The following is a 14,032-nucleotide window of genomic DNA, read 5'->3' on the forward strand; positions in this document are numbered from 1 at the left end:
TTTGTCCACTTTGTTTACTGCATGTTAAAAAAAAAACCCATTGCCTGACATATCATTATCAGATATTTTAAACTCAGAAATGTCTATATCAGTATCAGCCTACAAAATCCAGTATCAGGCAGGCTATTCTGTCAAGCCCCAGTCTATGTTTCTAGTTATGTGTAATCATGTTTGTACATTTGAGACTTTTCATTGATGGCTACATTAGAGTCACAGAATGACACATATGTTGTTCTCAAAGATATACGCAAACTAAACTTTTAAAAAAAAAAAATCATTCATTTGACATTATCTAACTGCTGTTTGAAGACATTCAAAGCATCCTCCATCCAGCTGGGATGAAAAATATTCGATCATTTCTAAAGTTCTTAAAATCAACCACAGATGGCAGCTGGTTGCTTGTTTTGTATAAAGCAAGAAAAATATGAACACAGAGTATGAAAAATAAATATATTAATTAATATAGAGAAATTAACCTAGTATAAAAATCTTAAATTTTGGTGATGTGTCATACAAGGAGATTGTCAGTCCCTGATATCACTTTTTTTGGCTGAGCAAAAGATTTCTAACTTGGATATCAGGTTAAAAATCTTCTTTTCTGTGTAGGCCATTGAATGTTTTTTGCTTTGATTCTTTAGGGAATCTGGAAATGTCTTCAAAACAACATTAAGTGTAATCAAACAACCTGTGAGGTTTTAAAGATTTATATTTATATAAACCTTAGCTGGAACATCATCATTGTTGATAAATGTAAAAATGATTATTACATAAGAGGCACAAACTGGCTAGCTACCAACAAGGTAGTATGGCCAGTATGATGTATAGCTGACCAAGTCACAGCAGACATTTTCATGTATAGCAGGACATGAACAGTTGGAATATTAACCCAATAAGATACACGTAAAAACATCTCTGCAAAACCTATGCAGATGAGGTTGTTATGGGTAACTCTGGGTCACAGAGGAGCTGACTCGCACACCTACTAAATCTCAACTGTGCAACGTGTGTACCTGCACATCAAGCAAGTTGACTGTTTGATTCAGCATCTGCCATATACAAGTCTAAAGGAAACAGCCATGCAGACTTTTCCGTGTGACCAGTGTGCACGTTTGCCTACAAGTAGCCCGGAAAAGCATTAATCCAGTCTAAGAATGTGTCTCTGTGAACCATGTCACTGAGCCAGCATTCACAATGTCAGAGTCCTGAAACTGGTGACACCTACATGAAATGCATCCATTATTAATCAGCCACTATAATTAAAACATTTGAACATCTCACCAGAGTCTTAGGGTCAAAATGAGTCAGCTTTATTTTGAGATTTCTGCTGGTACACCACAAGCTTATCTAACATCTTGAGATGTTTTCTGGTATACCCACCAGAGAGGAAGAAGACCATAACCGATCACAGCATCAACAGGGAATAGGTCAACGGCACCAACCAGGTGTCAGTGGATGGTCGGAGAAAAATCAAGCATCCGGTGCCAAAGACCATCCTTAAACTGAGACCCCGGTTACTATCTCCCATCCATATCTCCTGTCATTATGTGTTCCACACTTGATGAGACACGAACCAGCTCTATTTGAAGAAGAAGACCACGTGATGCTGAAAGCTCCAAAAAGCTAGTAAGTTCACCTTTGATTTTGTCATGCAGCTGAGTGATGTTTGAAAACTGTTCCTACAAAACATAATTTTCTTACCATTGTTAGATATTATACTTTATATATTATGCAAGATATCGTGCATAATATGCCTCTACCGTCAAATGTATTTACACAGGCTGTATGCACACTATCGCACAAAACTACTTGTGTATATGAAGTCATAAGGTTATTTACTGGATTATCCACACGATAATCCATCTATCTAGCTCTCTGTTGCCGGGTAAATACTGAATTCAATCTTAGCAGTCAAAGTGGAATGTGCTCGCAGTGCGCGCCAACACGCAGACAAGCTAACCCACTCACCCTGTCCTCACCCCTAGCCGGACAAATGGCCGCAAGCCAGGTGTGGAGGCTAAAACGCTATGGGCGTTTCGTCCCTAGCTCCGCAGCGACAGGGGGGAAGCCTTGGAAGGTAAATGGCGTTTACTTAACAGTTATTGAGCGGTATTATGCTAGCTAGCCAGTTAAGATTAGTCCTTGATTAAGCTAACGTTGTCTCTATTTAGTGTTGCATTGTCGGACATTAGCTGCCTCGGGCCTAGCTAACAGATACCATCGTTGCAGGTTGTATTGGCTCGTTATCACTGGTGTGTGAATGAATTCAAATTCACTCCATATATTGTTAGTTGTACTTTTTACTTCGGACCCACCAGCTAGCTACGACACTTTGTGCCTCTCATGTAACGCAGGTCACGAATCTACAGTTTGGGTTTTTTTCTTCTTTTTTTCTTTTTTTCTCTGAATAATTAACCTCCGGGGGTTATTTCAAAACTCCTGAAGTCTGCTTCACAACTTTAAAGGCGTACTCATAAAACTCTAAAGCTCTTCTCTCCATAGGGATAAAGTTATAATAAAATAATAAATATTCCATATGTTTCACAATAAAAATGATTTTAGGTCTTTCGCTAAATTGAAATTATTTTTCACTGTAAATCTAAAGATCGTCTCCCAAAATGACATATGTTCTTGTAAAATTCATAAAAAAAATACAAGTTTTATTATCGTATCTACTTCCCAATAATATAATGATGTTTCTTTTTATTATTATTATTGTCTTGTCTTATAATGTAGTAATACTTTAAACTAACACAGGCTGGGCCAAGCATCATGTGAAAGACTACTGAAATTCTAAGTCCACTAAAGTCTAATGAACACATACTTGACATTGTATTGATAGAGATCAAGATCACCACACTTAGATGGGGTGCAAAAAATTGGTTATCAGACATACGTTTTTCAACCCCAAATTATCCCTGGTTGAGTACAAAAGTTAAATGAGCAAACATAAGTTTTAAGATTTTGCCATTTCGATGAACATTTAAGAAATAATTTTAAGTAACGGTTACTCTGTCTATTTCTGTATTTCTTGAGTAATCAATAAATGAGTATGAAATGTCAAAAAAAAAAAAAAAACTGTCCCTATAATGTTACTAGAGCTCAAATTGATGCCCTGAAAATGCATATTTCACCTGAGCAACAGTCACAAAATGTAAAGATACTCAGTTAATGATAGGAAAATGAGAAAAGCAGCTTTTACTGCATACAGCTTTTATTTGGGAAGAATTCAAAGCTGGTACCTTACCAGTTGATGTTAGAGAGAATTCAGGTCGACTGATAAGACCCTTGTTAGAAGCTTCACTCTCAAGCAAAACAGTTCTTCAGTGATCCCCAGCCCTGTTTTAAATTCAGGTTTGGTACTCACGGTACTCATGACTGTTGATATGAAAACAAAATACTCACGTTCACTTCAAGACACAAAAACAGATCTGCAGTAATAGATTGAAAATCCAATAATAGCTTAATCAAAATAATATGAAAGGGATAAATATCTGTTGAAGTATAGTTATCAGATGATACTTGATACTGATGATTCTGGAGCTCAACATATATTACTGTAGGTCATCTATTAGAAGCCTGTATGAAAAGGAATAGATGACTTTTATATCCGTCTGCATGTGCTTTGGGAATCCTTGGGCACTAACTAACTAACATCTGAAGGGAGTTTGAGGAGGAAAGCTACTGATGTATATTTGTATAGAGAAGACGATACTGTTTGAAAAAAAATTTGACTTCTACTATGTGGAAGGCTTGTGGAGGTCTATATTGCCAGCTGATGTCACACATAATCAGTTGTCCTAACGTTTACAGTTAATACTTTTCTGTCTGTGTTGAGTTTCAAAATATCAGTTGTGAGCTGGGAAAACAGTTTGGAGATTTGGGCGTGCTGTTGTGTGTCGTAACACATTTAGGACGTGTAGCTAGGATTGTGGCTTTGTCTTTCATTGACTGCATCAGACTCTAGGTGGCAAGCTGGAGCTGCATGGTTTGTGTGAAGACAAGGATGGATGGCTGTGAAACTGAAATTTGCCTACATTATACAGACAGCTCTGAGAGTAGAACTACAATAATAGGCAAAATTCCCGAAATACTCGTTTAAATGGAGTTTAGGTGCATTTACACTCCACACACAGGACTCCTAACACACTGCATGGTGTCACACAGTTCAAAGTGATTTCTGAGCATGGAAATACAAGATTTTATCTGATTCGTTTTATGAAAAGAAAAAAAAGTGCGTATCTGATCTACATTGGTTAGTGAAACTTTCAAAAAAAAAAAAAACAATAATAATGAAAATAATATCTAATAAACACACAGTGCCTTAAAAATGAGGGTGTCAAACCATGTGCTCAAAATCTGATTGAATAGAAAACCTTAAAACCTAATGCATATGAACTTCCTCATTTACCTTTATTTGAAAAGCTTACCCACATCATCATTTGACCGAACACCGGACATCCTCTAAAATGTATGTACAGAACCATCATGAGATGATCAGGAAAACTTATCACTCACTATAACTTTGCCCTGTTTAATATTCTCTTCTCTTCACCAGGTATTTGAGGCAAATGACAGTAAACCTGAAATATTCCTTACAATTGTGGAATCTGGATATTTGCTGGTATTGCAAGGAGAGGAAAGTTTGGTAAGAAGACTATGTGGCCAGATTGACTGTTTTTGTTTTCTTTTGTTTTGTTTCCATCGATTGTCCCTCATGATGTGCACTCACTTTCCATATCCTGGTACATTGTATGTTTTGATCCAGCCTCATGGGTGTGCTTGTTGATGGTGAGAAGGCTATTCTTTTAACTAGCTTGTGTCTTTACAACTTTCTGAAAGTTGTGCAGGGATTCAGTACCACACATTTGATCCACATCATTGCCGATTCTAATTCTACCAATTCACTGTAAAATCTTACTGTCTTTCAAATGAACCTAGATTAAGGGTTTCCACGTGGTATGTATCCTGAAAGATTTGTATTATTAATTCAAATATGCAAAGCTTGTGGTGCAAAATTGCATGTACAAAGGTTATTCAAATGATGACAAAAATGAAAATATAGTCTGCTTTAAGATAGACCTCAGTCTCATGAATACATAGAAATCCTCAGTTTAAATTTGGTGGAGCCGTTCTGCAGGGTACATAAGTTCATTCTGATATTCACATACAGACTTTCAGCTCACAAGACCCTGATATTTCCACTCCTGACTGTAGCAGGTGTAGGTGCATAAAACACTTTGTTGCATATGGTGTTGCAGTGTACCTTTACTTGAATCTCTGTAATTCAGAAAATAAATTGTGGCTATGAGGGAATTGCTTGAAATCCTCCAAGGCTGCGGCTGCGAATGTCATGCTCTGACACTGGTAATTTGTGGTATGTCACAATTATTATTGGTTTTCCTCCCCCATATGGAGAGACCATTGAATATGACTTCTATTAATTATTAGTAATGCTAATCCAAAATGATTTTCCTGGATGAGACATAACCGCTCTGCCTCTCTCTTCGAAGGGGTGTATATGCATCATGTACCACTACATTGTAGCTTCTGTGTTTATTTTTATGCTTGGTTATTTATCAAGGATTCTCCATGAATATAAAGAAATGAACAATAATCTGTTATTGTTTATGTAAAATCAGTGCAATTACTTTGCAATAGCATTTCCAATAATACCTTTCACAAAATGGCTAAAAAAAAAAAAAAAAGTACACCATTGTCTCAGCAGATTTTCTGAGATGTAAACTAGTAACAGAAATCTGCTGTCCAGATAAAAGGCTTTGATGAAGGCCATATGAAATATTCTGCTGAAGAGCTTGACATTTCTGCTCAAATCTTATGGGGCTTGGCTGAATTTTTTTGGTTAGTCAAGCCAGATGCCCCTCAGAACTTTTTGGTTGCAGGTACAAATCAGTTAAATGATATTATTGGGGAAAGTTTGGCTCACTAAAAGCTAAAACACAGTTCAGCCTTGCTTCAGATTTTGATCTGGTAGTCAGGTTGGGCAAGAAGTTTCATGCCTGGATTTAATTTCCATTTTATATGCCTCATAGAAGATGGACTTGACATCGGTTGTCCTATTTGTGCACTGGTTTGTTGCCAACCTTGACACAGCAGAGTGGCATGTACATCTTAATTCCACAAGTAGGCCAATAACAGTTGTGGACAATCAGGGCAAGAAACTACTGAAGTCACCACCACAAATAATGGTGAACGCTGTGTGGTAACCCAACCTTTTCTGCAGGTAACCCTCTATCTATAGGCATGTTACACTGTAGAAGTCTGGTTAGGTATGTAAAATAGAAAAACTAGAACATGATTTTGGTGTTGTTACTAGTTATTGTGGCCTTTAGACATCAAAAGTTAGTTTCCTGCCCTGCAGACAAAAGAAATTTGAGGGACTCCTCAATGTCTCATTAATGGAGTTCTGGCAGGAGACACAGCTATCTTGCTGTGCCAGGGTGTCGAGCCAGACAGATATTCAGGTCAGACTGCAGAGAGCTTTCACCAAGGATGATAAACTAGTCTATTATAGCTTGGTGCAGTGAATGCTCAGGAACTTTCAGTACAGAGAGCTCAGGCCTGTAAGCTACATGATAAGTTCTGAAGGAAACTTTTGAAATTGTCTTTGAACATAGCTGAAATTTGCTGTAGTGGAGAAAGTCAGCTTGGGGTGGCTGAGGAGCTTTAGTGCTCTTCTTAAAATATGGATACTCTTGACTTAACAGACACCACCCAACAAAGTAAAGTCAGTAATGTTTAATGCTAAAAATCTCTTGCATTCATTCTCGCTGCGTATAAGTGTCAAATTAAGGGAAAACCCCACCACAAACCACTAGAACAGCTCCAGTAAACCTTGGCATAAATTTCTCAGGAACTGCTATTGAGGGATGGAACACTGTTCTTCCTAAGAATATTCCCTCAATTGGTGCTTTCATGATGGTCGTGGAGAAAGCTGTCTAATATGTGCCAATACAAAATCCCTCACAGATGTTAATTGGGGTTGAGATCTGGTGACTGAGAAGGCCATAAAATGTGATTCATGCTGTTACATGTATGATCATTTTCAAACTTATCAAAGTATTCACCAAGCCCTGTATGCAAGTATTTATATTCATGATGTTTTCCAATCATTTATTCAGGTTATCCTTTAATTTGTTATCTGTCTATATGTTTTGTATTCTAGCAAACAGTACAGGAGGTCACCTAAGTTTGAATTTTAATACAGATTCATTCCCAAGAACATTATTTCCTAAGTTGTACATAATAAAGCATTTGAATATCCCACAGAAAAAAGCTTATCCACAAAAATCACAAGCCTCTCTTAATTAAATATTTATGTATATATTTATTTATTAATAGTTGTTGTTTTTTTCATTTTCTTTTTTTGCACAGCAGCCAGAGATACTTGATTGAGATGTGTCCCCCTTTAATTACTAAGGATGATAGTGCTATCAGTTCCAAAAAATATATCATGAGTGATGGTGCCACAAGGGGTAGAGAATGTACTCCCTGGTGCAGTGACATTGTTCCCAAGAAAACTCAGCTGATATACCTACAACGATAATCTTAAAGTCAAAACAAGTTCATTTATAAAGCACATGTAACAAAATAGGTCACAACATTTGGCTATTGTTGCATACATCTGCTTTTTTAATCATGTGAAAGAGCTTGTAAGCCTCAAGGCTGAGGTTCAGAGGTTACTGAGTAAATAGAGACCCCTGCAGGCAGTTCTAGGTAATTATTTTTTTCCAGGCATGTTGATATAACTATAATACTTTCTTTTGTCCTTAAATTTCATCCAGTAGTTTTTATGAGTGAATGAGTGGAAATCAGGCTGATTTAACTTGGTGCAGTACAAAAGAGGATATTTGTTATATATAATGGATATATGTTATCCATCCATTAACGTAGCCTATAGATAAAATAGTTCCCTGTCCTGGCTGCTGAAGACATTTATTATTTTGTCTTTTTTCAGGATACAATCCCGCTGCTCTGTGGCTCAGGCTCCCTCAAAGTACACCAGAAATCTGATAACCTGATGTTTCGATTTACTGTGCAGGTGAGTCGTGAGATGCATTGCAGTCCCACGGTGGGTAGTAGCTTCTCAAGTTCTGTCCTAATAAGTTAATTCCATGGCAAGATCGAGATCCTCATATTTATTACACTATAACAAATTAGACAGGAAAACTAATAATACTCAAGGTTTGGATCTTTAGGTTTTTTATAAAGTTCATCCAGAGGCTATACTGGCGAGCAGTCTCCCCATAGTGAAATTATCACTCACATAGTTTGCTGTTAAATGTACTGTTCAGGCATGACTTACCTCCTTGTAAACCAAACCGTTTTTTATCTTAACAAGATTATGATTTCCCGAAAGTAACATACAACCCAGAGTATGTTTTCATTAGGTTGACAGATACAGATTGAATGTACTTGTGGATTTCTGCAGGGAGAGAGCCGCGTGATAAGGTTGCAGTTTGACGGAAGTAGCAGGGCAGATGCTGTAAAGGAGTGTTCCAGTGCTGTGGAAAAATTGACGGAGTACATGCCCGTCACCACTCAGGATGATGCCCCACCACTCCACAATCAGCCTCCCGCTGAAGTCTCTGCACCAGTCAGACAGGTTGAACCCTTTCAATTCAGTAAATAAAATTTCTATATTGTAATGAGCACTGATGCGCAAATCAGATGTCTGGAAAAATGTTTTGTCTATGGAAATCCCCAAAATATGCCTATGACATTGGTGGTAACTTAAGGCTGAGAGTCTGAACTGAAGCTGCACAGTATCAAGGGGCTACTGCTTTTTTCTCCCTGTCATAGTCCTTGTTTGAGTGGGAATGAGACACGTCTCTATGTAACCATGTATTTTACAGTATTTTGTAAATTTAAAAAATGTATCAGTGTAATGTAAATTGCCATAGTTGAAGTTACCATACAGTCATTAATCACTGCTTAATTAACAGTATTGTGACACAATGCTGCGGTCAGCTTCATCAACAGTGGCCATATCATCCTCACTAGATGGTGCTATTTGCAATACTGTCTCATTCTTAGACGTGACTCTACAGCTGCGGTAGGTGGAGTGAGATAGACAGTATACTGTACATTATGTATCGTTGGCCAATCACAATGCAATTTATGGTGTAGAATACAGTATGTCCCACCCCAAAACACACACGCACAGACAAGAATGTAGAACAATAATATAATTAATTCATGAATACAACCATCGAAGTGGCATACCCCTTAAGCCACTGAAGAAAATAGTTCTTAATATTGCCTTTAACAGTCAAATTGTTGATAATGAAAACAAACATTTTTGTCCAAAAGATTAAAACCAACAACAACAACAACCAAAAAAAAAAAAAAAACATGTCATCAAAGCATTTAGCTAAAATATACACTCTACTAATGACACAGGGATGAGATTGTTGGCACCTCATGTCAGTACTTGCCTTTTATTTACTTACAAACTTTAAAACACTCAAGAGCTTATGGTTAATTACAACCTGGATTCTGAGTAAAACTTAGATCCAGCTCTTCTGGGTTTCACAACATTTAAAACGAAGGACAGAGAAAGGAATGGACTCTGCCATGGGGTTGAATTTGACCTTTAACAAACAGACTCACTGAAGGAGTTCACAGTGAAGATAAAAGGGCTTTGAGGGGTGGATATCTTTCAATTAGTAATGAAGCCATTGATTGGCCTCTTAACCCTGCGGTGTCACGCCGTGTTTCGTCAAATCTTTTTTTTTTTTTTCCTCTTTTGTGTGTCACCTTTGTGTCAGGAAACTTGGCAGGGAAAGGCTTTGGGAGTTGAGCCTGAGGTTGTCCAAGGATCAATGTCCATCAAGCATCTCGCACAGGTATTGACTGTTAAAAGTGAGAGGACGTAAACAGCGGGTTATCAAGAGCTAACAACCGCTAAAATTACGCAGCCACTGTGCAACATATTAATTGTAAGTTTGTGTTATGATTAACAAAATGTTTTCATTGATTCTTACTGAGGTGTAGGCTGCTTAGTAAATTTACTTTCTTACTGTAAATTATGAATGCTAACATAGGCTCACTGCCATTAACTGTTTTTTCCTTTTTGACTCACTGAAATATTCTTTGGACCCTGCACAGCACTTCCTGGGAGAGACCGCTGTGACCCTGCCTCCAGTATATCACCACGGTTCTTTGGCACAAGCTGACTTGGAGCCCATCCTTCGTGTTTGTTTGCTGGATCCGAGCTTTCATGCATTTGTGGAGAAGGTGGAGGGAGAGCTGAGGAAACTGCTTCAAGAGTGAAGAATTTTAACAGCTAAAGGCAAATGGGTCAAGTCCGTGCAATGTGTTTTTTTTTCTAATGCAGTTTGTGTAGGCAGGACCTAGGGGGGGTGGGTGGAGTGTTTCTTGTTGTGCTGCCGATGTTGTTGAAAATGCTGTTACATATTAGTTGTCTTGGCATATGGCCCAAAGAGCATGTTTTCAGTTATATTGAAGTTAGGTGGTTAGAGGAAGAACTTGAAAAAAAAAAATCTGGATTCATTTTTTAAACTTTTTATTCAGAAAAAAAAAATATTGATCGCCCTCTTATGTTTGATCGTGGCTATATACTCTGGTCCCTCTGTTCCCACCTTAATGCAGGTCCATTCCCACCGCAACACACACGGATACATTGTATTGAAAGAGGAGTCATGCAGCTACAGCAGTGAATTTTGCTATGCCAGCTTCCAAGTGATCCCACAATATTAAAGCTTCACTGAGTAAAACAAACTGCCCTCCGTATATCTATTTAAGAATACATATTGCATAGGATTATAGCCATGCTATACAGTTAAAGAGAAAAAAATAAAAAATAAAAATCAATTCATGAAATTGGGAAATATAAAAAAAATATTTTTTTACAGATTTCCTATCATTTGAACACTCATACTTCAACGTATACAAGACACCTAAGTTACTCTGGAAAGAAAATAAAAACAATACACATTATCATTTTAGTTTAGATAGTTAAACACACAGTAGTCATTTTCTGTAATCAATCTTAATTAAATTTCAATACTGCGAGTCAGTGAAGCCCTTGCTTCACAATAAAAGTTCGGTTAAAAGTGGACTTCTTGTCACAAAATCAAACATAGACTATGATATGCTGTACAAATCTTTAAGAATAAAACTAACAATTTATATGTGTAATCAGACACATCTATATGTATGTGTGTGTGCGTATATATGTATATATACATATATATACACACACGTATCTATATGTATATATATATGTGTGTGTGTGTGTGTGTGATATATATATATATATATATATATATATATATATATATATATATATATATAAGGGTGACTCCATAAAAAACATAGGTCATTTTGGATGCAAAAAAAGCCACACGAGGGATAACAACAGAAAATGTCTATTCTGAGTATCCTATTGCGTAATTATCTTGCATGCATTGTACATGATATGTAATACAAAAGGGATCACCTCATTTGAGGACATGATAAAATTAATAAAGGAGACATCAACAGCACATTAAAAATGTGTACACCTTTGTGGTGGATTTAGTCATTATTCGTCATCCTGAAATCTCCATTTAAGACTGAATAAGGCATGCTTAAGTCAGCCATTATGTTCTTTTTGTTGCCAGTGTTATGCTGATATTGTTTCTCATAAAATGAGACAAGATATGCTTTTTCCAAAACTGCTCGGAGCTCTTTCCACCGCTGATACCTTCATGTTGTCAAAAAAATGCAGTTTAGCCATCTCACCTGCGAAGAGAAAAATCAAGAGAAGGTGTAACTATGGCTAATCCTCACAGCCAGTTCTATATTTAGCCCCTGTCCTCTACAACACTTTCTTACTTGAGTAAATTGCTTATTTTGTATTCCTCTGGCGAATGTTTTTGTCCTTGTGGTTGTTTGTTGAATTTGTTTTCCTAGGATAGAAGCAGTTATGATTTAGTGACCTAAAGGTAATAGCAATTCAAATTAGAGTACACAGTGTGAATTATACATATAGCAATAAGAATATTTATTTACTTACATTGGTCCAACTGGTTCATCATCTATGACATGAGAATAGAACCAGACAAAAACAGAACACAAAAGTCAAACATGAGATAAAGATAAAGGAAAATACTTGTGTGTATGTTTCAGTGCCTTTACCGCCAACAATACTGTAGGTACTTTGCTGACAGTTTTCAGAGTTTATCCTTTTTCCCAGGCAGCTATTAGTTTACTATAGCTTCACTATGGTGCAAAAATTTACTTTCAGAAACCTGGAAATTGTTAGAGATAGGTTACCATTTCCTTCAAACAGTCAACATGAATACGGTATGATAACGCAGCCGAAAGCACAGATTGCCTTGAAATACTGGAATATTGGTGTGGCGGAGTTGAGCACTGGTGGGAAGTTCTGACATCAGAGACATAGGAGTTGGCTGCTGAACAGCTTTGTATGCACAAGCTTTGGGTCTGATAAACAGACTCAGAGGGAAAACACTTTGCAAACACACGAGTGTGAATCTAGTAGCTTCTTGCATTAAAGGTTTGTGGGCTGCTTGGGAGGTAGTAGAAACTCTTTCAGAAAAAGATATACAGTATAACTGTATGCTTGGGGAAATGGTCAGCAGTAATATATTTGTAGTGGTAGCGCTTCAATGTGGAAAAACTGTGTTAGGATCTCGTAAACAACCGCAGCTTTATCACCAAGCACTGTTAACCTCATATGCCATCTGAAGCTCATAGGTGTCCTGTTTATTTCAGACTGAGCATATGTGTAGGAGGGTTACAGATGGCTCACTTAAAGCCATCTTTTAATTATCCTAAGAAATTTGAAAGTGATTTTGAAAGGGCCTGGTAAATAGGTGTGATATTATATCTGACTTGGCATAAAAACATGGATCTCTTCAAAGGTTTCTCTCGGCATCTAGAGGTTATATCAATTCCCTTCAGTGCACCGTGGTTAATATTAAAGGCCACTCCGATTATCGACAGATTAATGAAAATCCACATTTTTAAATAATAATTTTCTCAGTGGGACAAACGTATACAACTGTCACTCTTTCTCACCATAAAGCAGTGCATTAAATAACATACATTACACTGTCACAGTAAGAAACACTACAGGAAGAGGAACTGGGGAATAAGAGTGAAAATTGTTGCACTGAGGGACAAGTCAGTTTGAAAACCCAATGCCTTTGGGTTGACAAGGTGGTTTGTGTTTGGCATACAGATGAAAATGTGTCTACAGGTAAGTAACCAGTCACAGTGAGATATTTTCCATGCAGTTGTAAGTCTTGAGATAAGCGGCATTAGCAGCATTCCATGGCGTTAATGTGGAGCAGATTATGGCAGTTATAATGTTAGACAAAAAACATGGTTCTGTGATCATTTGGAGGAGGAACGTCTGTCGGCATATCCCACCGTTTTCACGCCTCATGTAATCACCACAAAAGAAATGTTTACTATAATACAAGCACATAACAAATAACAGATTTTTACTGCGTGAGCTTGATAGTTGAATAATAATCCCTGTAGTGCATCGAGTCTGATTGCAATAGTTATAGCAAGTTTTTTTTATGTAACTTCAAAAAATACAGTTTTTGGTTGCAAGTTTTTTTTAGCTTAAGTTTATCTTATTACATAAAGTGAGACGTTATTTAGCAAATAATCACACAGTAAAATCTGTAATTTTAGCCACTGGTTTTTAAAAATGGTACAAATGTCAGCCTCTGCCTCAGAGCCCTTGGCCGTGGGGTATAAAAGTGTTCAAACATGGCTAAGCCATCAAGAGACCAGAATTCATAATGCACGCAGACAGGGGCCAAAGCCTCCGGGAATACGGGATGCTAAAAGGAGATTTTAGAGAGGCTGTGCATCGTGAGCAGGGAGTCCTCATTTCTGATCTGAATGGTATAAACATGGCGAATATAATCCACCTTAATCGCTTCATTTTTCCGGTAGATGAAACCAAACTAGAGGCCATGCACAGAGCGTACTTGAGCAGTGTGGTTTATGTATGTGTGTGAGTGCA

General features: G+C 37.3%; 2 protein-coding genes across 9 annotated transcripts in view; one reads left to right on the forward strand and one right to left on the reverse strand.

Annotated features, from left to right (window-relative positions):
- Nucleotides 1-1,464: 1,464 nt before the first annotated feature.
- rec114 (REC114 meiotic recombination protein) lies at nt 1,465-11,041 on the forward strand. Of its 6 annotated transcripts, none has more exons than XM_040126933.1 (7): nt 1,465-1,623; nt 1,983-2,074; nt 4,556-4,645; nt 7,976-8,059; nt 8,450-8,623; nt 9,789-9,866; nt 10,129-11,041. In XM_040126933.1, exons 2-7 carry the CDS (start codon nt 1,991-1,993, stop codon nt 10,291-10,293), a joined length of 675 nt encoding a protein of 224 aa, XP_039982867.1. In that variant the 5' UTR covers nt 1,465-1,623; nt 1,983-1,990; the 3' UTR covers nt 10,294-11,041. The 6 variants fall into 6 exon arrangements, 5 of the variants coding, with proteins under 5 accessions (XP_039982867.1, XP_039983092.1, XP_039983013.1 ...); XM_040126852.1 differs by lacking the exon at nt 1,465-1,623 and having other exon boundaries at nt 1,919-2,074; nt 10,129-10,325; nt 10,633-11,041; XR_005707470.1 differs by lacking the exon at nt 1,465-1,623 and having other exon boundaries at nt 1,918-2,074; nt 9,789-9,959; nt 10,129-10,217.
- A 270-nt stretch (nt 11,042-11,311) lies between these two features.
- nptnb (neuroplastin b) overlaps nt 11,312-14,032 on the reverse strand; it is a 29,479-nt gene continuing 26,758 nt past the window's right edge. For all 3 annotated transcript variants that reach the window (XM_040157962.1, XM_040157883.1, XM_040158040.1), the window contains 3 exons: nt 12,041-12,062; nt 11,860-11,933; nt 11,312-11,766 (listed from right to left, as the gene is read on the reverse strand). In XM_040157962.1, coding sequence (XP_040013896.1) covers nt 11,873-11,933; nt 12,041-12,062 — 83 coding nt within the window. In that variant the 3' untranslated portion in view covers nt 11,312-11,766; nt 11,860-11,872. The remainder of the gene's footprint in view (nt 11,767-11,859; nt 11,934-12,040; nt 12,063-14,032) is intronic.

The sequence above is a fragment of the Xiphias gladius genome, chromosome 1 (genome assembly GCF_016859285.1).
Source record: "Xiphias gladius isolate SHS-SW01 ecotype Sanya breed wild chromosome 1, ASM1685928v1, whole genome shotgun sequence".
In the NCBI taxonomy this organism is placed as follows: Eukaryota; Metazoa; Chordata; class Actinopteri; order Istiophoriformes; family Xiphiidae; genus Xiphias; species Xiphias gladius.

Excerpts from the sequence above, each read along its gene's own strand:
- rec114 (XM_040126769.1), top strand. The coding sequence starts at position 1,919 with ATGTGCTCGCAGTGCGCGCCAACACGCAGACAAGCTAACCCACTCACC. Across the intron at positions 2,075-4,555 it reads CAGGGGGGAAGCCTTGGAAG|GTATTTGAGGCAAATGACAG; the intron begins GTAAATGGCGTT and ends TCTCTTCACCAG. Across the intron at positions 4,646-7,975 it reads TGCAAGGAGAGGAAAGTTTG|GATACAATCCCGCTGCTCTG; the intron begins GTAAGAAGACTA and ends GTCTTTTTTCAG.